Raw genomic sequence first — 23,407 nt, forward strand, 5'->3', positions numbered from 1 at the left:
TAATCATGTTGTATTTTAGATATATAAAAACTTATCTGTAAATGTCACCTAATAAAGCTGAAAAATAAAAAAGAAATATTAAAAATTTTAAGAATGGAAGCATCAATGAGATAGGTTTGGTCAAAATCTAGAACACTGACAACAGATGCTGGCACGTTTGTGGAGCAACAGAACACTCATTCATTACTGGTGGGAATGCGAAATGGTAGAGATAGCCAGTCGAGACAACCTGGGGATATTTCACAAAACTAAACATATCTTACAATCCAATACAGCCAGCAATCACACTCCTTGGTATCTACCCAAAGGAGCTGAAAACTGAAACCCACACAAAAACCCTGCAAATGTACATTTTATAGCAACTTTTTCAACACTGTCAAAAATTGGAATCAACCAAGATGTCTTTAAGTAGGTGAAAGGATTCATAAACTGTAGTGCATCCAAACCATGGATTATTATTCAGTGGGAAAAAGAAATTAGCTATTAAGCCACGCCAATACTTGGAGGAACATTGAATGCATATTACTAAGTGAAAGAAACCAACCGGAACGGCTGCATATTGTATGATTCCAACGACATAACAATTTGGAAAAGGCAAAACTATGGAGAAAGTTAAACGTTGCCCAGGGTTACAGTGGCAATGAACGATGAATAGGCTGAACACAGAGGATTTTTAGGGCACTTAAAATACTCTCTATGATACTATAGCGATGGATACATGTCATTACATGTTTGTGCCGTCCCACAGAATATACAAATCCAAAAGTGAACTGAAATGTGAACCATGCACTTTGGGTGATTATAGTGTGCCCACATAGGTTCCTCAATTGTAACAAATCTACCACTGTGCTTGGGGGAGCTATGCGTATGTGGCTCCCGAGGATATTTGGAAAACTCTATGCCATTGTCTTAATTTTGCTGGCAACCTAAAACTGCTCCCCCAGCAAAAAAAAATTCTTAAGAAATGGAGAGATAAAGACTTTTCCAGACAAAAGCTGAAGTATTTCTCACCACTATATCTGCATTACAAGAAATACAAATGAGAATTCATCACTTTGAAATGAAAGGGTGCTAAAGAGCAACATGAGAGCAAAAGAAAGAATGAAAGTCATTGGGAAAGGTAAATGTATAGGAAATTTCAAATACTATATTACTGTATCGGTAGTGATTAAATCACTTTTAATTTTAAAATAAAAGTTAAGAGACAATAGTATATAAAAATAACTGTAACTAAAATCATGTTAAAAGTTACACAATATGCAATAATGTAAACTGTGATACCGATAACATAAAATGTAATGAGGGGGATTAGTAAAATTGACTTTTTGTATGTTATTGAGGTTTTTACCAGCTTAAAGTACACTGTTATAGCTGTATGATATTTCATGTAAGCCCCATGGTAACCAAAATGAAAATATCAGTAAAGGTTACATAACAGAAAAAGACAAAGAAATCAATACACATGGAACCAAAAAAAAAAAAATCAATGAAACACAAGAAAAGACAGCGAGAGGAAAAGACAGACAAAAGAACTACAATTAATCAATCAATCAAACAAGTAACAAAAAGGCATTAGTAAATAACTTCCCTATCAATAATCACTTCAAATGTAAATGTTTAGACTCCACAAACAAAAGATGTCAAGTGGCTGAAAGGAGGGGGGGGGCAGGTTTCAACTCTATACTATCTGCAGGAATTTCACTTTAAATTGAAGGACATATAGCGGCTGAAGGTCAAGGGATGGAAAATATTCCAAACAAATGGCAACAGAAAGAGAGCAGGTGTTTTAATTGGGAAGAACACGTCTGACTCCATATTAGATCTGTTCCTTTTACTTTAACCTTTGTGTTCTTTTGCCTGGGCTTAGTCATGCTGGCTCTGCACCTTTTGTAAAAGAATGTTGCCTATGGCTTGAAAGGTACAGGACAGCCTGACTGTGACCTGACCTGAACAGAGAATAACATTTGTCTTGCTGGAGGTTTACAGGAACATCGTGACCTGACATACATGGACGCTGCAAGAACACTGAATCCAACACCAAGAAGTCTGCAGCAACTAACTACACCCCTCCCTCAGCTTGCCTTTAAAAGTGCTTTGCTGACAGCCTTTGGGAAATTCAGGCTTTTTAAGGCAGAAGCCACCCGTCTCCTTACACGGCCCTGCAATAAACCTTTCTCTGCTCCAAACTCCGACGTTTCGGTATAGTTTGGCCTACTGTGTGTCGGGCACAGGTCTAGTTATACTTACATCAGACAGAATAGACATAAAGTCAAGACAGTCACAGGAGTCAAAGATGGACATTTTATAATGATTAAAGGGTTAGTCCACCGGGGAAAGAGAACCATTATAAATATATACACCCTCAGCATTAGAGAATCTAAATATACCCACAGCAAACACTGACAGAATCTGAGGAGAGATACAGACAGCAATACAATAAGAGAAGGGGACTTCAATACCACACTTTCAGTAATGGGTAGAGGAAGCAGACAGGAGATGAGTAAGAAATAAAAAAGAGGACTTAAATAACATTATAGCCAAAATCTACCCAGCAGCTACATACAGAACATTCCCCTCAAAAGCAGCAGAATATACATTCTTCTCAAGTGTACACAAGCTTTCCCCACAATAGATTATATGTTTGGTCACAAAGCAACTCTTAACAAATTTAAGAAGATTTAAATCATACAAGGTGTCCTTTCTGAACACGTTTTGGAATGAAACTAGAAAGGAATAGCAGAAGGATAAGTAAAAAATCCACAGCTATGTGGAAATTAACAACATACTTTTGATCAACAATGAATCAAAGAAAAGAATCAAAAAGGGAATTTAAAATAGCTTGAGACAAATGAAACAGAAAACACAACATACCAAAATTTATCAGATCCAGTGAAAGCAGAGGAAAGAGGTAAATGTATAGCTACAAACAAATACATCAAAAAGACCTCAAATTAATAAACTAATTTCACATCTCAAAGAACTAAAAGAAGAACAAAGAAAGCTCAAAGTAGCAAAAAGAACATAACAAAGAATAGACCAGGAATAAAATGATAATAAGTGGAAAAACAATAGAAAATATCAAAAAACTAAGAGTTGGTCTTTTGAAATGATAAATAAAATTGACAAACCTCTATCTAGATTAAGAAAAAAAGAGAAGTTTCAAAAATAAAATCAGAAAAATGAAAGCTCATGCCACAAAAATAAGAAGGTTCAAAAGAAAATAATATGAACATTATATGCCAACAACCAGATACCATAGAGGATGGATAAATTCTTAGCGACATGAAACCTAAGAAGAGTGACTCGTGAAAAAATAGAAAATCCGAACCGACGTATAACTAGTATGGAGACATGAATCGGTAATCACAAACCTCCTAACAGGGAGAAGCCCAATACCAAATGGCTTCCCTGGGGAATTCTATAGAACATGTAAGTAAGAACTAACACAAGCCTTCTCAAATGCTTCCAAAAAGTAAAAGAGGGGGGAACACTTTCAAAGTCATTTTATGCAGCCAGCATTACTCTGATACAAAAGCCACATGGAAAGAACAGTAAGAGCTAACATCCCTCATGAATACAGATGGAAAAGTGTTCAACAAAATACTAGTAAACCAAATCCAGTGTAATCTAGCACCTTAAAATGGTCATACACCATGACCAAGTTAAATTATTCTTGCAATGCAAGAATGGTTCAACATTCAAAAATCAATGTGATAAAACACATTAACAGGACAAAGAGTCAAAATCACAGGATCATCTCAATATATGCAGAGAAAGAATCTGTCAAATTTCAGCATCTATCAAAAGAAAAACTCTCAGCAAACTAGGAATAGAATGAAATCAGCACAACCTAATAAAAGCCATATATGAGAAGCCCACAGCTAACAACATATTCAACAGTGAAACCTGAAAACTATTCCTCTAAGATCAGGAACAAGGCAAGGACGCCCACCTCACCAATTCAATTCAATCTAGGATGGGAAGTTATACCTAGAGCAAGTAGACAAGGAGAGAGAAAAAAATAAAAAGGCATCCAAATTGGAAAGAAAGAAGTAAAAATATCTTTGTTTGCAGATGACATGATCTCATAGATAGCAAAACCTAAAGACTCCACAAAAACCCTCAAAGTTTTAGATCTAATGACAAGCTCCATAATATTACAGAATATATAATCAACATTCAATAATGAGTCGCATTTCTCTACTTACAGAGAACTATTTGTAAGGAAAGGGAAATTAAGAAAACAAATCCATTTACAAGATCACACACACACAAAATACCTACAAACAAATTTAACCAAGGAGGTGGGAACCTTGTACTCTGAAAACTACAACGTATTGATGAAAGAAATTAGATAAGACACAAACAAAGAAGACATCCAAGTGGTCAACAGGGAGATCACTAGTTACCAGAAAAATGCAAAGTAACACCAAAATGTTATTTTTGTGAGATATCACCTCACGACTGTTAGGATGGCTATTATCATGTGAACAAATGACAAAGAGTGCTGTCGAGGGTGTGGGAAGCTGGAACTGATGTACTCTGTCACTGGGTAGAGCATATGAAACGGCTGCTATAGAATACAGTAAAAATGAAAAACAGAACTCCCTGTGATCCAGCAATGTCACTTCTGGGCAGTTACCCCAAAGAACTGACACAGGAGCTGCAGGAGATATTGGCACTGCTATGCTTACTGCAGCACTATCCACAATAGCCAAGATGTGAATAAACCCTAAGTGGCCACATCCACAGAAGAGTGGATAAGAAAATGTGGTGTATATGTATTCTATGGAATACTAGGTAGCCTTAAAAAAGAAGTAAGTTATGCAATACGTGACAACATGATTCACCTTGAGGACATTATGATAAGTGAAACAGACCCATCACAGAAAGACAAATACCGCATGACTCCATTTCTATGAAGTATTTAAACATCAAATGCATACCACCCAAAAGTGGAATGGTGTTTGCCAGGGGCTTGGCCAGGGGGAAATGAGGAAGTACTATTTAATGGGCATAAAGTTTCAGTTAAGCAGGATGAATAATAAGCTCCAGGACCTTCTGTAAAACATACTGATGTCAACAGTAATGTAATTTATGCTTAAAATTTGTTAAAAGAGTAGAACTCATATTAAATATTTTTACCACCTTAAATTAAAAAAATTATATATATATATATATATATATATACACATAAATTCAGAAAAAAGTCAACAGAAATCCTCACAAAATTGATGAAGGACATAAACATTTAGATTCTGGAAACTGATCAAACCGAAAATAGAATGGGTCCAAAGTCACTTGCAACAAGAAAGATCATGACTAACTGAAAACAATAAAAATATCTTCAAAGAAACCAGACAGTAATGTCATATAACCTATAGAAGAACACCAGTTTGAATGACAGTACATTTCTCGTCTGAAAGTCATGAAGTCTCAAAGGAAATACAAGAGCAATTCTCACATGTTGACAAGAACATTACTGTCAAACATGAATTCTATATCTGGCAAATTTATCCTTTAAGGATGAAGGAAAAAGAGAAACTTTCTCCGACAGAGGAAAACTAACAGATTTAGTCTACAGCGCACATACCCTAAGGTAATGGCAAAAAGAAACTCCAGGAAACAAAGGTAATACATCACAAAAAGGCTTGGGTAGTCTTAAGGTACTGGGACAAATAGAATGGTTTAAAATACGGGTGAATATAATGAACTGTCCTTTCCTTCATGAGTTTCTGAAATCATATTTGGTAGTTGAAACAACAATCACACAGTATCATGTTATGCCTAATGTATGGAGAGGAATATTTGAGCAATTATATTTATAAAGTACAGAGGATAAAGGATCCTAAATGGAAGTAGGGTTTCAGGGTTTCACTTGAAGAAGTAAAAAGTCCACAACAGTAGGCTAGGTTCTATATGTTTATTGTAATACCTCAAGCAAACCTAAGAAAAGTATAACAGGGAAAAATCTATTGACACTATAAATAAATCATGATGTAATCTTTAAAATGTTCAAGTAATCCAGAAGAAGAAAACAAGAACAAAGAAATGAGTAGCACAGAAAAAAAAAATAAAGGAAAAAAAAAATAGCAGACAAAAGCCCTAACATATCAATCACTACTTTAAATGTAAATAGTCTAAAAACACCAAATAAAATACTGAGTCCCAAGGCAGATGGAGGAAACAAAAAAAATCAAACAAACAAAAGCACACCTTATGACCCAACTAAATAGTCTCTACAAGAAACTCACTTCCAACATAAATTTTTTTCCACTTCCAATGATTTTATTTTTTTACTTAATTTTTATTCTATATTGGGGTATAGTTGATTTACAAGGTGGTGTCAGTTTCAGGTGTACAGCAAAGTGGTTCAGTTACAGGCATAAATTTTTAGGTAGATTGAAATAAAAAGAATGGAAAATATGTCATGCAAATATTGATAAAAATCATATCAGAGAACGTGAACTTAATTGCAAAGAAATCTACAAGGGAGAAAGAGAGTCACTACGTGATCATAAAAGTATCCACTTATCAAGAAGCAGAGCAATCCTAAATGTATAGGCATCAAACAACAGAACTTCAAAATATGTGAAGCAAACCCTGGTACAGCTGAAAGAGAAAGACAAAAGCCACAACAGTAAAGGAGGAATTCAACACGCTCCAATCGGTTATTGCTGGTACTAGACCAAAAATCAGCAAAATATAGAACTGAACCGCAGCATCAATCAACCTGATCTCCATGACATTTATGGACCAGTCCGCCCAAGAACAACAGAATACACATTTTTTTTTCAAGTATCCAAGGACATTCACCTACAAGCATAATATACTGGCTCATGACGCAAACATTCACAAATTAAAAACAAATTGAAATTGTACAAGGTATACGCTCTGACCAAAGCAAAATAAACTAAAATTCAACAGACAACAGAAAAAATGAACAAACCAAAACCTCCAAACACTTGTAAAGTAAATAACAGACTTTAAAAAAACAAACAGGAAGCCTTAAAGGAAAATTTAAAAATACATATATCTGTAATGAACATGAAAACTCACCATATTGTTGTGAGATACAGCTAAGCAGTGTCGAGAGGGAAATTTTAGTACTAAAATGCTTACAGTAGAAAAAGGAATGGTCACGTATTGATAATATAAGTTTTTTCCTCAACAAATTAGAAAAAGAAGAGCAAAATAAACCCAAAGCAAGGTATAAGGGAGAAAAGAATAAGAGCAAAACACTACAAAGTTGAAAATAAGAAAACAGTAAAGAAAATCAAAGCAAGAAAAAGCTGGTTCTTTGATATGTGCAATAAACTGAAAAATCTCTAGCAAGACCGACAAAGAAGGGACGACATACCTCATCAGTGTCGGAAGTGAACCAGCATATCACTACAGCTGCTGTAGCCATTAAAAGGGTATGAGGACTGCAAGAAAATACATGCCAAAATGCCACTGAGATGAAATAGACCAATTACTTAAACACACACCACCAAAGCCATACATAGGGAACAGATAAACAAAATATTTCTATAACCATTAAATAAATTGAATTGGCAATTTAAAACCTCCCACGTACACACTCACATACACACACAAAATCCCCAGGTCCAGTGATTTCACTGGAGAATTTTACCACACATCTTAAGCATTAACAAGTATTTTATACAATATCTTCCAGAAAAACAAAAGAAGAGGTAATCTTTCTCAGTGTATTTAATGAGGCCAGTATTACTACTCCAAAAATTAGACAAAGTCAGTACAAAAATAGAAAAATCATAGATCAATATTTCTCAGGAACTTTGACCAAAAAAATCCTCAAGAAATTATTAGCACATCAAAGCCAGGCATGAATAAAAGAATCATACACCAGGACCAAGCTGTGGGGTTTTTAGGTTTGAAAGGTATTTTCTAGGTATTGTTTCAATATTTGAAAATCAGTCAGTGCAATCCACTATATCAACACACTAAAAAAGAAAAATCATATGATCATATCAGCGGATGCAGAAAAGGCAACCGATACAATTAAATACACACCTCCCCTCATGGGGCAGAAAAACAAACAAATTCTTAGCAATCTAAAAATAGTGAATTTCCACAACTTTATAAAGAGTATATTAAAAAAACCCTTACATCTAATGTTATCCTTATGGTGAATGACTGAATACTTTATCCCTACAATTGGGAAAATTGTGAGGATGTCTGCCATCAGTATGGTTATCTGACAGAGTACCGGTAGTTGTAACAAGCACAGTAAGGTAAAGCAAAGAGATAAAAAGTATACAGATGGAAAAAGAAGAAAACAGAAGGCCATATTTGTAAAAGACCTGACTATGGAAAAATTCTCAAGGAATCTATCAGAAAAAAAAAATAACAAACCCTCATAGAATTAATATGTGACTTCATCGAGGTTGTAAGGATATAGGATTGACACAAACAAATGAGAGTTGTATTTCTAGATAACAAAAACATATGTAAACGGAAATTAAAATAGAGTACCATTTACAATTGCTCCAAAGAAAATGAAATACTTTGGTATAAACCTAAAAACATATCTACAGGATCTGAATGCTAAAATTACAAAATGCTAATGAACGACATTTAAAAAAAGACCAAACAAATGGAGATTCTTACTGCATTCACGGTTGGAAGAATCAACAGAATAAAGATGCCTATTCTCCCCAAATTCATCTGTAGGTTTAACAGTGTCTATCACGATGCTAGCAAGGTTGTTTGCACACAAAGGATAGTTTAGTCTAAAATTTATATGAAAAAGAAAAATATCTAGAATAGTGTAAAAATCTTGAACAAGAATAAAGCGGAAGGAATCACTCTAGTCAACATAAATGCTGAATATGCAGGCAAACTGAAGAAGCAGCAGGATACTGGCAGAAGGAGAGTCACATGGAAGATCTGCACAGAATAAAGAACCCAGGAATATATCCGCATCAATATGACCCCGCCCCCGACTTTTTGACAAAGGTGCAAAAGCAACTCAATGCAGAAGAACAACCCTTTCTAGAAATAGTGTTGGAACAATTCCACATCCCTGGTCAAGTGAGTGAACCTTGATCCAAATCTCACACTTCATACAAAATCACCTCAGGTGAACACACCATTAAATGTAAATAAAACTATAACACTTTTAGAAAATAAAAATACACAGAATCTTCAGGAACTCTAGGGCAACATAGATTTCTTAGGTTTGAGAGCCAAATTACCATTCATAAAGGAAAAGTTGATAAATTAACTCTCGTCAAAATGGAGAAATTCTGCTCGATCAGAGACCTTATGATGAGGATGAAAGGGCAAATTACAGACTGGGAGCAAACATCTGCAAACCACATATCTGGTAAAGGACCTATAATTAGAATATATAAACTCCTCAAAGGTCAGCAGTGAAAAACCAACCAACGAGAAAAGTCCAACGAGAAAATGGGCAAAAGACATTAACAGATATTTCACAAAAAGTGACAAACAAGCTCATGAAACTATAATCAACATCACTAGTCATCAGAGAAATGCCAGTCAAAATTACATGAGATAAAGTACACATCTATCACAATGGCTAAAATAAAATTGTAAAATTTAAATAGCAAACAAAATGGCAAGAATGCAGATACTCTTTTCTCTCTCATTCACTGTCAGCAGAAAGTTAAAATGGTACAGCCACTCTGGAGAAAAGATTGGTAATTTCTCTCAAAAGTGAATATACACTCACCATATGATCTGGCAATGATATTCCTGGGTATGTATCCCAAAGAAATAAAACTGCACACCTACACAATTGTACATGAACGTTCACAGAAGCATTCTTTTCAATCGCTTAAAATCGGAAGAGCCAAACTCTCAGTTGGTGAAGTATGAGAAAAACTAAACCTGGTGTTTCTTTGTGGAAAGTAGCTGTTGAGGAATTCAACTTTTAAAAATAGATTTCAAGGGACTGAGATTTTCTATTACTTCTCTCAATCTTGATAAGTTGTACTTTTCAAGGAAGCTGTCCATTTCATCTAAATCATCAAATTTATTGGCATAAAGCTGTCACAATTCTCCAAGATATCATTTTATCTTCTGTATGACTAGCAATATCTCCTTTCACCGCTAATATTGGTGGAATTTGTTTCTGATCTAGATAAGTCATACTGGGGGTTATTAATTTTATTAGTCCTTTGAAACAACTAAATCCAGAGCTTTAATGATTCCATTCTTTCTCCTTTTTCTCTCTCATTGATTTCTGAACTTATCGCATTCTTTCCTTCCACGGCTATGGCTTAACCCTTTACAGAGCATCACAGTTTGTGTCAGAAGGCAATTAATTTAATGGTAACCATCCACAATTGTCTCCGCGCTGTGTTTTAGGCTTTGAGGTGGGGAATGGGGGTGACCAAGAGTGTCTCTTACTCTAGAGCTTGATCCTTCCTTCAGACACTCAGCCTTTCTGTCTCAGCTGAACGTCTGGGTTTTAGCAAGGTCACTTTACACTGCCTGCGCTGAAAATCCAACATCTCCCAACACTGTTCCGTCGGTTAGTATTATCTCCATTTCACTCTCGACCCTTCAGTAGAGTCTTACCCACCAAACATGCTGTCTAATCCTCAGTCAGGGAACAAAGGACAACTCCCCTTCTCTGAAAAAATGTACATCAACACAGAGTCCCTTTTTTCTCTGGTCCTGGGTCCTGCAAGTTCCAGCTGCTTCAGCAGCCCAAACTCTTAAAAACTCTTAAAATCCAAATTCTTAAAGAGTCCTGTTTGCTTCCACCCTTGTGCTATAGTTAAGACGTTATTTCCAGTCAGAGGGCCAAGTTCAGTGTGAGGTTCGCCTTCCATGTTTTCCTTCTGTCAGAGAGAGAGGTCCTGATTTTTTTTTTTTAATTGTCAAATGTCTGAAAACAAGTGTCTCATGGATTTTGTCCTGCTTTCTACTTGTAGATGGTGAGAAAGACAAATGTTGTATGAGTTACCATATTTTAAATTTCATTCTCTCTCAACTGCAACACAGCAACAGAATCTGACCAATCACTAGCATTTGCCTCTTCCCCATCATCTATTCTGGCAAATTACGTATCTTAGACTAAAGCCAACTTTCTCACATACTTTTAAGCATTTCTTGACTCTTACCTGCATTTTGGGATAGAATTCAAATTCCTGTGTTTTTCATGTAAACCTATTCAGATTCTGTACTCAAATTGCTTTTGCAACTTCACTTTCCTGTGCTCTTTCTGTAAAGTGGTTTCCACTGTTCCCTCCACTGCTCAGGTCCTATGGTACCTCCATCAAAACTTCTCCCTGTGTTCAGTGGCTTCTTAGTTCCTTTCCCCACTTTTTTCCCCCTCTCAAACTCCTACTCCTACTTCCACAGAGTGTAAATGACCTTTTCAGGTAAGTGATTCCTGAGTTCCAAGTTTTAAAGGTAGTCATTCTATTCTATATGCTTTCAGAGCAATTGCCACATTACGTTTGGGTTTGTGATCAATCTGTTTGCCCAGTAATTCAGCCGAGTATAAAGCATTCTTCTTCTTCCCACCAATGGCACGTTCACCACATAACAATAAAAATCTACACAACATAAAGTAAAACTTACCTTTACAAATGAAGAATCTGGATACAATATCCCTGACTTGTTGTATGAATACACCAGGAAATGAGAGTCTAAAAATGACCTAATTCAACCAAAATAATAATACTTCATTGTAATAATAGCATTAGTAAAAGTAACTTCCAGAGTCATGAAATTAAACAAACTTACATTTCATTTTATAAGCTCAAATACGCAAAAATTAAATGGGCTCATCTCTCCGTTATCTAGCTTTCTTTCTGATAGCGCATTATGTATATAAGAGAAAGCAAGAACCAGGATGACCGGATACCAGTGTGGGCACTGGAATGACACAGATTGCTGTCTAGTAAAATCCAGGACTTCCAGATTCCCTCAACAAAATTTTCTTTTATAGATTCAACCATCAATACATCTCATGGAGTAAATCTCTTAGTTAAAGTTTGCTAATAAGTAGCCATGGATTGATAAAAAACAATCAAAAAAATACATGCTTATTTCATTAGCTTGTTTCTGTGAAGTTATGCTGTGCTACAAAGCATCCTCCAAATTCCCAGTGCCTTAAAATTACAATGAATGTTCTTCACAAGGTTACTGCAGGTTCAGCTCCACATTGCCTTCATTCTGGAACCTAGGAAACGGCATGGTCCCTCCACGGAACATGCTTTTCTCGTAGCAGAAGGAGAAAAATTGTAGAAGCACACGATAGATCTTAAAGCCTTTGTTTAGAAGCGGGATTCTAGTCTTTTGCTCAAATTTCATACGTTATTTCTATAGAAAAACGTGACATAAACAGGGTATGGAACTAAAATCTTCTTACAAGGAGGATGGTGATTATCATGGAACAATCTAACATCGTTATTTACTGTAGGGATGAGACAGGCTGGGACCCGGGACCCTTTACTGGAGCGCTTGGCCTGGACACAGGTCTCCTCGAGCAACAGAAGACAGAGGGACTCTAAGGGACTAAAACTAACTGCCTGCATGTGCAGTCTGGGTAATTATGAACAATAAGGCCACAAACCGACTGCCACTCCGGAGGTGCCAGGAGCAAAAGCAGGGTACTTACTGCGCATGATCCCTGCACACAGCACCACCAGGCGAGTGGGCAGACCACCAATCTGCCCCTACCTTCACCCCATTTAAGGATCCAGCCCACCTTCCTCGGAGAGTGAGCCAGGGAACCTGTCACTTGTTTTCACTCCCTCCTGCTGCAGCACGAGCCTCAACAAAGCCTTGCCTGAATTCCTTCTCTGGCCACTTATCAATTTCTATTGATTAAAGAGTCCAAGAACCCTAGTCCATAACAGTGACACTGGGATTTCTCATGGATTCCAAACATCAAGAAGGTGTGAAGGCCAGAATGGAAGAGAAACTAGAGCATTAACAGAGTACTTTTTTCACCACTACTTTTTTTTCACCACTACTTTTCTTATCTTCTTCATGTCCTCTCATTCTTTTTTAAAAATTTTTAGTGAAGTATAGTTGATTTGCAATGTTGTGTTAGTTTCAGGTGTACAGCAAAGTGATTCAGTCATATATATATACATATATATATATATGCACACACACATACATATATTCTTTTTCAGATTCTTTTATCATACTAAGAAAAGTAAGTTGGACAGACAAATATCCTATGATATCACTTATATGTAGAATCTAAAAAAAATGATACAAATGATCTCCTTTATAAAACAGAAATAGACTCACAGACATAGAAAACAAACTTACGGTTACCAAAGGGGAAAGGAGGGGAGGGATAAATTAGGAGTTTGGACTAAACAGGTACACAATACTGTATGCAAAACAGATAAACAACAAGGACCTGCTGTATAGCACAGGGAACTATATTCAATATCCTGTAATAATCTATTTCCTCTCCTTCTTGAAAACTTTTCCTTTTCTTCAATTCAAATAACAAAACCAGAGAGGTTCCTGGAGAAAAACTGGTATCTGTCACTTTATATTCCACATATATTTAAGGAAAAACTGCATGGACTGGGTTGGTTTAGGTGAAAGCATCTAGAACGTGAATTCTGAAACACGGGCAGAGCCACCTTTTAATAACTGTAAGCATTTAAATGGAGGTGGTGGAAATGGGAATCCAGAAGTAGTTCCCAGGAAAAAGAAATTAGAGATTAAAAACCTTAACAGATATTTGACAAGCATTATTAAAAGGATAAAAATTTTGTTTGCGAGTTTATTCATCCTGGGCCCTTTTTCAAAGGCATACTTTTGGCTTCTGTATGAAACAACAAAACAGTCTGCCTTAATCAGTGACATAACAAAAATACAAATGAGCACTGAAAGAAAAACAATGTCCAATGAAAGGAAAATGAACAATAAAAAGCATGCAAAACTTAAAAGTTAGTTCCAAATGAAGTAGCATTGATGAACAAAATAATCTTAATTTCAAGAGAAATGAATAAGCATTCCAAGGAGATCATTCCAAGAGAAAAAAGTATACTCTGAAACTAAAACACATGACAGTTAATATTAAATAACTTAATAAATGTATCGAAGAGAATTTGCTTACTGTGAACAGAATTATAGGTCTAGCCAACAGAAAACAAATGCTGGTAAAATGCATGTCAAAAATAAAGATTTGATCATAGTTGTAGAAAAAACTATGATATGGAACACAGACAAGTAAGACCCAGGATGAAAGCAATGATTTCCCATAGAAGAAAAAAAAATGCGTAGGGACTGAAAATTAAAATGAAAAATTTAGGGACTTGGGATATATTAGGGAGTATTAATGTAATACACACACACACACACACACACACACAAACTCACACTCACCCACATACAGAAATTGCTGGAAAACTCACTTCACACAGACTATATCAAATTGCAAAAATTTATAGAAAAGAAATATGACTCACAAATTCTACACATTGCCAAATGTCATTCAGTTATGAGAACAAGAAAGACATCTGCAGACATGCACCGATTCGGGAAGCATGCCACCTGCAGATTCCATCTGAAGAAAATAATCTGAAGTTATTCTAACTAAACGATACCTGAGTCAGCATAAAGCTGCAATTAAAAAAAAAGTAAAAAGAAGCTTTGAAGAAAGTTGGAAAATGCAATACTGTTGTTAAAGAAACTGAAAGCTATGAATTTACATCTTAAGTGGAAAAAGAATTTTAAGAAATACTATACGAATGTGATGCTATCACTTCTAACAGACACAAGAGAGGAATCTGAGAACCTAGGATAGAAAATATGAATATAATGATTATATGAAAATTTCATTTTTATAGCAATAAATCCCAAAAACAAAGGAAGAAGACAATCAATAGTGTAGGTGGCGTAACCGCAACCTATAGAGGAGATAAAGTGTTAATATCTACAGAAAACAAAACTTCCCACGATAGATCATGGAACAAAACCCAGAAAAACAGAAAGATAAAGCCATAGGTTGAAAATAAATAACTCAAAACAAATGAATAAAAAATAACGACCGCCCCGCCCCCGGCAAAAAAAAAAAACAAACCCAAAATCTCAGGAAAAGCAAATCAATGAGAACGGTCAGTAAACACTGGAAAAGATACTACGTGTTATTAATAACCAGTGAAGTGCATATTAAAACAACAATAAAACAGCATTTGTCATCCACTAATTAACAAAAATAAGTGTGTGAAGATATTCATTTTGTCGAGAATGTGGAGAACAGAAACACTTTTAAGCTATTGGCATGAGTAAAAATTGGTTATAAGGCTTTTGAAGAAAAAAACTGGCATTATATAGCACTTGAGAAATTTCTTATTTATAATCCATCAATTTCACTGGGGCCCAGGAAGTCATGGTCAAGGATGTCCATGATAGAGCTGTTCTTGCTATAAATATGGAAGGATAAATAATTAATGGAGTATATTCATTTTATGGCTACATATGCATTTTAAAAAACAAACCCGTTTTGCACACATCATTATGAATGAATCTCAACAAATAATATTATGCAAAATGTTGCACAACGAACACTAATAAGTGTAAGGCCAACTGGCCCGAGGCAGGGGAACACAATCAGATTCACAGGTTGCATCAGACCGAAATTCTCCGGACCACCCAGTTCCAGAAACTGCCCTGGAGACATTCCGGACCACCCAGTTCCAGGAACTGACCTGGGACTTTGAACGCAGCCCAGCCTTCCCGCCTTTCGAGGGGCGGGACTAACGGTCCCCCAGGATACCCGAAAAGACCACCAAATAAGGAATACCCTGCGCCCTCCCAGATTCACCACACCCCTTTCCCTTCTTCCCCTATAAAATCTTGCCCAACCCTCGCCCGGGTGCGACTTCTCTGGCCCCTTTCTCTCGGACCAGTGAACCAGTGAACCAGTGAACCTCGCCCGGGAGCGCTCCCTAATAAAGCTCACTTGAAGCTTTCCTCTGTTTCGCGGTGCCGTTTGTTAAGATCCAACCTTACAATAAGTACCTATTGCTCACACTTGTGGGTCATGTGTGGGTAGCCATGGCAGCTCTGCTAATTGTGGCCAGTCTTGCTCAGTGGTACAGGATTCAGCTGAATGTTGGCTGCTGTAGGGATAAATAGAGCACCTTGGCTGTGATCCACATGTCTTTAATCGTCCAGCAAGCTAAGCCCGAGCATATTCTCATGGGGATGACAGACAAACAAGATGGAAAGCAGAAAAGCGTGACAGCTTTTTCAAGCCTGTGTTGGAATCAAGGCAGCCAACATCTCTCTGGCCAAAGTAAGTGACATAGCCCCAAACTGGGCTAGTAATTTGCCAGGCCCCCAAAGTAAAATGAAAATGCGGGGCCTCTCATTCAAAAGTTTTTAAGAATCTCAGGATAGCATCAGAAGAGCATGAATCCAAGCACAGAGCCCTTCTAACCTTGGGCTCTTCACACCCATGAAGAATGAGTGTGAGGTAGTTGTTGAGCTGATACACTCCACCTCTTGATGAGAGAACCTCAAAGTTATATGGCAAAGAGTGCAAATACAGGGAAAGGTAAAGAACTGGGGTCACTTTTGTGATTCACCATGTTAAGGTCCACCCTTACCTACCCTTCTGATCCACCATAACAAATTGTATAATGGAATATACACTCTTGTTCCATTCGTGTCTATTTGAAGAACGTATCAGAACATGATTTTTATTGGTCTTTAGACATATGGATGACAGACCCTAAAAATATGGCAGAAGAATATGTGTCAATATCATAATGGTAATCGGCACTGCGGAGTGAGACGATTGAAGAGGTCTGGGTATGGGAATAATAGATTTCATTATTATGGCCATGTGCCCTTTTTTTTAATATGTAGGGAAAATGCTTATATGTGCGTCATTCACGGTAAGAACTTAATTGTTTATACTAATCTCAGAATTTTCCTTTTGTATTTTTATTCATTCATAGAAAAAAAACAATATAAAAACTAGCATGCTAATATAAACTACGGACTTTGGGTGATAATGAATGATGTGTCAATGCAGGATCATCAGTTACAGCAAATACATCACTCTGGTGGGGAATGTTGATAATGGAGGAAGCTATGCACGTGTGGGGTGTAAGGATATACGGGAAATCTCTGCGCCTTCCACTCACTTTTGTTGGGAACCTAAAACTGCTCTAAAAAATAAAGTATATTAAAATGATAAGAAATAATAATGAGAAAACTACGTGAATAGGCAAACCCCATACAGGAAAATGAACTAGCCAATAACTATTTAGAGAAATCATTTAGGGAAATACAACCTGACATTAAGATGAGATACAACATTTTAGTACATCACGCATGCTTTTGGAAATCTAAACTGCTACGGTTTTTAGAAAGTAACTGGCAATATCTCTCAAAATCTTTACATGTTATAAAATGTGAGTAATAAAGAAGGCCTACCTTAGAGGTGGTTGTGAAAACTAATCAGTTACTACCTGCAAATTGCTTAGAAATACGCCTGGAATATGGTACGTGCTCAATAAATGTCAGTTGCTTTCATTATTACTATTTATTATTATTACTATTATCAGCACTCATCCTGCTTGATCCAGAAGCCCATTTATTAATATCAAGACTATGAAACAAAATCTCCCTGGAAATAACTTCATTACCCATCAATATTACATACTATGGGATCTCATCCATTAAAAATGAGTAAAAATTTATACATAGAGCAAGAAAATAAGTGCCATTATTAGATAAGACCTGACACTTGCAGAACACTATTTCCATTTGTGCAAGAAAACAAAACAAAACAAAAAAAACCCTTTTCTGGTAGGTTTCTATATGTTTTATTTCAGGTAAAGATGAAATTTAAAATAGAAAATCATGGAATGATACACACAGGATATTGATACTGGTTTCCTCACAGAGTGGAAGTAGAAAACTGAAGAGATTAAAAATATATCCTATAGCAAAATGAGACAAAACTAGAGTGTAATATCAAATAAAATGCTTAAAAATCATATAATTATGTAAAATGACATGAAACAAATAAAATTAATCATGGACAGATAAACTTATTCCCTTGATAGTTGCAATTGTAATTATACTTTAAGGAGTTACATAAAATGATTTTCATGTGTCTGATATACTTTAATACTTATATCATTAAATTACAGTTGGGTTTGAATATTAGATTTAAAAATCTAAAGATAAAGACTCGAAATTCTAGTCTGACATGAATCACCAAGAAGACTTAACATATTAAATATAACATTTATGCTCTTGCATATTTAGGCTCTAAATTTAGGCTCAATTTAAGGTAGTCATTGTAAAAATGTAAGAAACTAAAAACAACTGTATGAAAAGAAGCATGGCCACTTGCTGTTTTTCAAGGTGGAGAGTGTATGTTTTCCTGTCAATTTTGATAGCATAGGTGACCTACAGCAAAGTAGTCAGAGAGAATGTAATTATTAGATATTTCAAATCCTTAAGTCAGAAGCCCTGATTTTTAAAAATATATGTACTCTTTCATATAAGCATGTATTGTATCATGAGTGTATCAAAATTATATATATAATTATAGTTACAGTTATCTTTCTTCAATCTTGGAATGTGTGACAGAATCATAATCGAACTTACATGAAATCTAGGAGTCTAAGTCTATTTCAAAAGTAAGAGCATAAGTCATTAGCATTTAACTATCATCATCAAATTTTTAACTTCAAATGGTTACATTTAGAAATGCTGAGTAACCTTTGAAGGAACTTGAATTTTATTATCTTTTCCTACTTTGCAATTTCTACAGCAAATAAATGGAAAATTAAACAATACAAAGCAAGTCCCCTTTTAAGAGGAAACTAAAATTAAACTAAAATCTGATGTTCACCTAAAGACACCATTAAGAAAGTTAAAAGGCAATTCCTAAAGAATGATATTAGCAATTCACATCCAATTGGCCAATCCACATTTGTGTATGTCTTATTTCTAACAGTACATCTTTTCCTTCTCCTTTTCGTTTTCCTTAGTCTATCTCACCAAAAGTTCTGTTTTATATTCTTCTCAGAAATCAACTTTTGACATTATGAATCCAGGCTACTTCAGCTTACTTTTGTCTTTCATTAATTCTACTTCTTAATTTAAGCAGCATCTTTAAGAATTTTAAGGTTATAATTATTTTTCTAATTTTAAATTGCTGACCATTTTTTGTCGCTTGTTTAATTATTTGTGGTTATAAATTATGCTCCTATACCATCTTCAGAGCGGAATTCAAATTTTTCTTTGTAATTTCTTCATTCTCGTTCATTGTTTATTATTTAATATCCATTGTGATTTATGATTTCTCCTTCAACCCATGAATCACGTAGAAGTATACTTTTAAATGTCCAAATACATTTTTCAGTCATTCTGTTAAGTTTTAACCTAATTGTATTGTTGCCAGATGATGAGTTCTGTACTATCCATATTTGCGTTTATTTATTTATTTTCCTTGCTGTGGTCAATTCTGTTGAATGACACTGTATGTTCTTGAAAAGTATGAGAACTAGTCTTGAGAAGCATTATTTACAATGGAGATAGAGCATTAAGTGCAGCTGGATTAGAAAAGCTCTTATCTATTTCTGGGGATACCGACAAGTCTGGGTGTTTCTGACTCTTGGCTGAAGAGGGCAGTAAGATTTATAATGCACTGTGTAGGGTTCAAAACTCCCCTGGCCAAGGTTAGCTTCCGTTGTGTTTCCCTAACTAGTTTGACAAGACTGGCTTGGCTACTTAAAAAGTCACTGAAAGCTTTGCAAGGAGCTCTCCCAAAGCCAAACTTCCTCCCATAAATCTTGTGATTTCAAGCCAGAGACTCAGCGTGTTCCGGGAGCACAGAGAGGTTGGGTTCGCGGAGAGCTAGCTTATTGCGGATGCTTCCTGGATTCCTGACATTTGCCTGAATTCTCTTTGTCTTGCTGCACCAGAGGTTTTATCATTTAGTAAAAGCCTCACGTGTGATATCCCTAGACTCTAGCAAGTCTTAACATAGAACAGAAAGGGGAAAACAATACACAAACTTCATTGGGTTCACTTTATCCATCAATAAAATGTTTCTTTTTGTTGTTCAAATTTTCTTTATGAAGAATTTTATGGTCAATCATAAAATTGAGAAAAACATTTTAAGATCTCTCTATGGAAATGGATTTGAAAATGTCTCCCTGTCATGCTATCAGTTTTCATTTTATATATGCTGAGGACATTTTATTAAAGTCATACAAATTTAGAATTTTTATATGTTACCTAGGAACTGAATATTTTATTATTATTATGTAACGATGCTTATCTCATAATGGTGTGTGTGTGTGTGTGTGTGTGTGTGTACCAAATACTGTCTTTTTCCTGCTATCATCATGGATCCTCATGTTTTCTTTTGGTAGCATCTTCCCAGTGTACATTATACTCTCCTAAACATTTCAGCGTCTCCAGATATTCATTTTGGGGGTGTGATAGCTTTTATAAATACATAATCGCTGGTGTTTCTTGGTACCACAGAGTGAGCCAGTCAGAAGTAGACCACTCTATAAAACCTGATCCAGTGTCTAGTACAGTTTTTCAGCTGCCATTTGAGGACATTCCTCTCCGATCTTGCCACTGAGGTTCTAATCAATGGATTCCTCTCCCATCCCTGTGTGTGTTTACATCAACACTTCTTCCTTCTTGAAAACAAAGTGTCCTATCCAAAGCTACTTATTCTTATTAAAAAAGAAGTCAAAACCAGAAAGAAACTGACAACTAACAAAATGATTCAAATAGTCAATATACAGAAAGACATCTTTTGTTAAGGTTTAACCAAAAAATACCTGTTAAAAGTGAAGCATTCACTAGGATGTACACAAGAGCAAAGATGAGAAGACTGAAGAGACCTGGAGAGGCCTCAGGAAGATAGGCGTCACTATTTCTGTTAATGGAAGTCAAATATAATGCAACTTTTCCAGTAGACATTTTTCAATGCTTATCAAAATTTTTTATAGTGGTTTGCCTGTTGATTCTATTGACTATTCAGGAAGGTTTATGAAACTACCTGCATGTATAAAATTTGAAATACTATATGATGTTACACATAAGTTACCATGAAGTTAGGAAAAATAATGAGAGGGCTGGATTTATTATCATAAAAATAAATCCTAACTCTACACATAAATGAAAAACCCAATTACAAATCTCATAAATGATCATTAAAAGTATATGTGCATGTGTGTATGTATGTCTCTAAAACTTCATTCCCTTCAAACTTACTGCCTTTAGAAAGTGAGGCAGCCATTCACTTTCTTAACGTCTCTGTACTGTCTAGATTTAATTTTACAATGTACACGCTTTACTATTCTAAGCAGATCAGAAATAACATTACTTTTACTTTTTACAAAGCTTTATATATGCCTATGTATGTAAATACAGGCATGAAGATACGCTTTATATACTGACATTTTAAAACCATGATACAAGCTAAAGATTAGTATGGCCTCACTTACATAGAAGGTATTTTAAATGTAGAAATTATTTTTACTTATTTATTTATTTTTTAAAAAGTATTTTTAAACGTACATCTTTTCTAGAAAACAGTCTACAGTAGACTGTAGACGCCATTTTGTGGGATAGGAATTCGGGGCATTTCTTTTCTCTGAGTCTGTGTTTCGTAACGTTCATATATTACTTGGGAAATGAAAACAAAACACTTGCTCTCCCTCAGACAAAACCAAAACGTCTCTTGAACACTGTCATTAGGACACAAAATTTCATGAAGGGGTATGCATGAATTGATTTGGGTCTTGCAGTCCAGTAAAAATAAAATACTCATACCTTTTAAGTGATTTCTTAATTACATGCGTTTCTGAAACACCGCCGTCATTGGTGTTTGTCCCAGTCTTCTGTGGCACTGTAATTTGTATAAGTGATGTTTCAGTGTCTGCAGTAAGGAAAACAGGTGTCCTCTCCTATCACATCACTCGTGGATCTTCCAAGCCCGAGCGCACGCACGCGCACACACACACAATCATACTGCGCAAGGTTCCAGGAAGAGGTTCCTCTAGAAGCGGGAGTGTTACTACCCCACCACCGTCCAGAGACCCTTGGAGCTGGCTGACCTCAGCCCTGGGTAGGTGAAGAAGGGCTGCTCCCAGGACCCCATCCAGGTTCCGTCCTCCCCCCACCTCCCTGGAAGACAGGCGCCCCCTCCTGCGGCGCAGGGTCCCGGAGTGAGGGACAACTAACTCAGTCCTGCTCAGAGCCCTCCGACCAGCGGGCCCGTCAGGGGCCTGAAACTGGGCGGGCTCGGACCCGACCCCGGACTCTCCCCAGCCTGGCCTGAGCTTCTGCAGCAAGGAGGGCGACGTCCCCCGCGCCAAGGGACCCTGCGACGACGGGCCACCCTCCTATCCAGCAGGGTCCTCACTTACGATGGCCCGCGGAGGTCAGCCGACCCAGCCCTGAGAGGAGCAGCAAGAGAAACAGCATTGCTGTGGTCGGCCTCGCCACAGCAATGGCGGTTGACTGGAAACTGCAGCTAGCGCGCGAGGCCCTGCGCTCTAGGTCCCGTCGGGGAGGGGCGGGAGCGGAAGGGCGGGGAGGGCGGGCAGAGAGGGCGGAGGGGCGGGACTGGGAGGGAGGGCGGAGCGGAGGGGCGGGGCGGGGCGGGGCGGGACTAGAAGCCTGGAGCAGAGGGGCTGGGAGCTGAGGGGCTAGGCTGGAGACTAAATCCCGAGGTGCCAGGGATACAGAGAGTTATTTTCCATAATGCTTATGATTGCAACAGATGACTACAAAGTACTTAAGAAAAACATCCCTGGAATGTAAAGCTGGCTAGAGTCGCACTTAATTTTCAAAAAGATTTACACCTTCAAGAGACAGAGAAAGGATTAACAATTACATGTTTTTAAAGGAAGTTGTCTAAGAAAAGGGAGTGTCTGTGTGCCTGTGCCTGTGCCTGTGTGTGTGTGTGTGTGTGTGTGTGTGTGTGTGTGAGAGAGAGAGAGAGAGAGAGAGAGAGAGAAAGAAGAGTCCTTTTTCATTTTCATTTCTGGTACCAGAGAAAATTAATGTTTTATTTTATAGATTTGTGTTTACCCTTATAATAGATATAGAAAAGACAGGTTTGTTGACTACTTTATATGAAGGTTACTGAAATTGTTAATGACTAGACAACTGAAATTATAGTGGCAACACATTTACAAGAAGCAGATTTGTACAGGAGTTGGGAGATAATAAGTTTGGTTGAAGATATGTTGAATTTCAGGCATTTGTGGACTATCAGGTATTCAACAGGTTGTTGGAAATAAAAGTCTGGATCCCTAGAATTTGAACTGAATACATAACTTTGCAAATGACATCATACTATACGTAGAATACTACTTAGCCTTCCCTCCCGGTCAGACAACTCCAACGCCTCCCCGCCCCAGTCCCG

The 23,407-nt window shown here is 36.7% G+C and overlaps 1 protein-coding gene across 1 annotated transcript in view; it reads right to left on the minus strand.

Moving 5' to 3' along the window:
- LOC111173536 (A disintegrin and metallopeptidase domain 3-like) overlaps positions 1 to 22,555 on the minus strand; it is a 110,365-nt gene extending 87,810 nt beyond the window's left edge. The window contains 3 exon segments of the mRNA XM_089903783.1: positions 11,584 to 11,662; positions 21,808 to 21,913; positions 22,404 to 22,555. Coding sequence (XP_089759909.1) covers positions 11,584 to 11,662; positions 21,808 to 21,913; positions 22,404 to 22,461 — 243 coding nt within the window. The 5' untranslated portion in view covers positions 22,462 to 22,555.
- Between the last annotated feature and the right edge of the window lie 852 nt (positions 22,556 to 23,407).

The sequence above is a fragment of the Delphinapterus leucas genome, chromosome 21, assembly GCF_059928025.1.
Source record: "Delphinapterus leucas isolate spDelLeu-1000000601 "Yukka" chromosome 21, BTC_Dleu_Yukka2, whole genome shotgun sequence".
NCBI classification, from domain to species: Eukaryota; Metazoa; Chordata; class Mammalia; order Artiodactyla; family Monodontidae; genus Delphinapterus; species Delphinapterus leucas.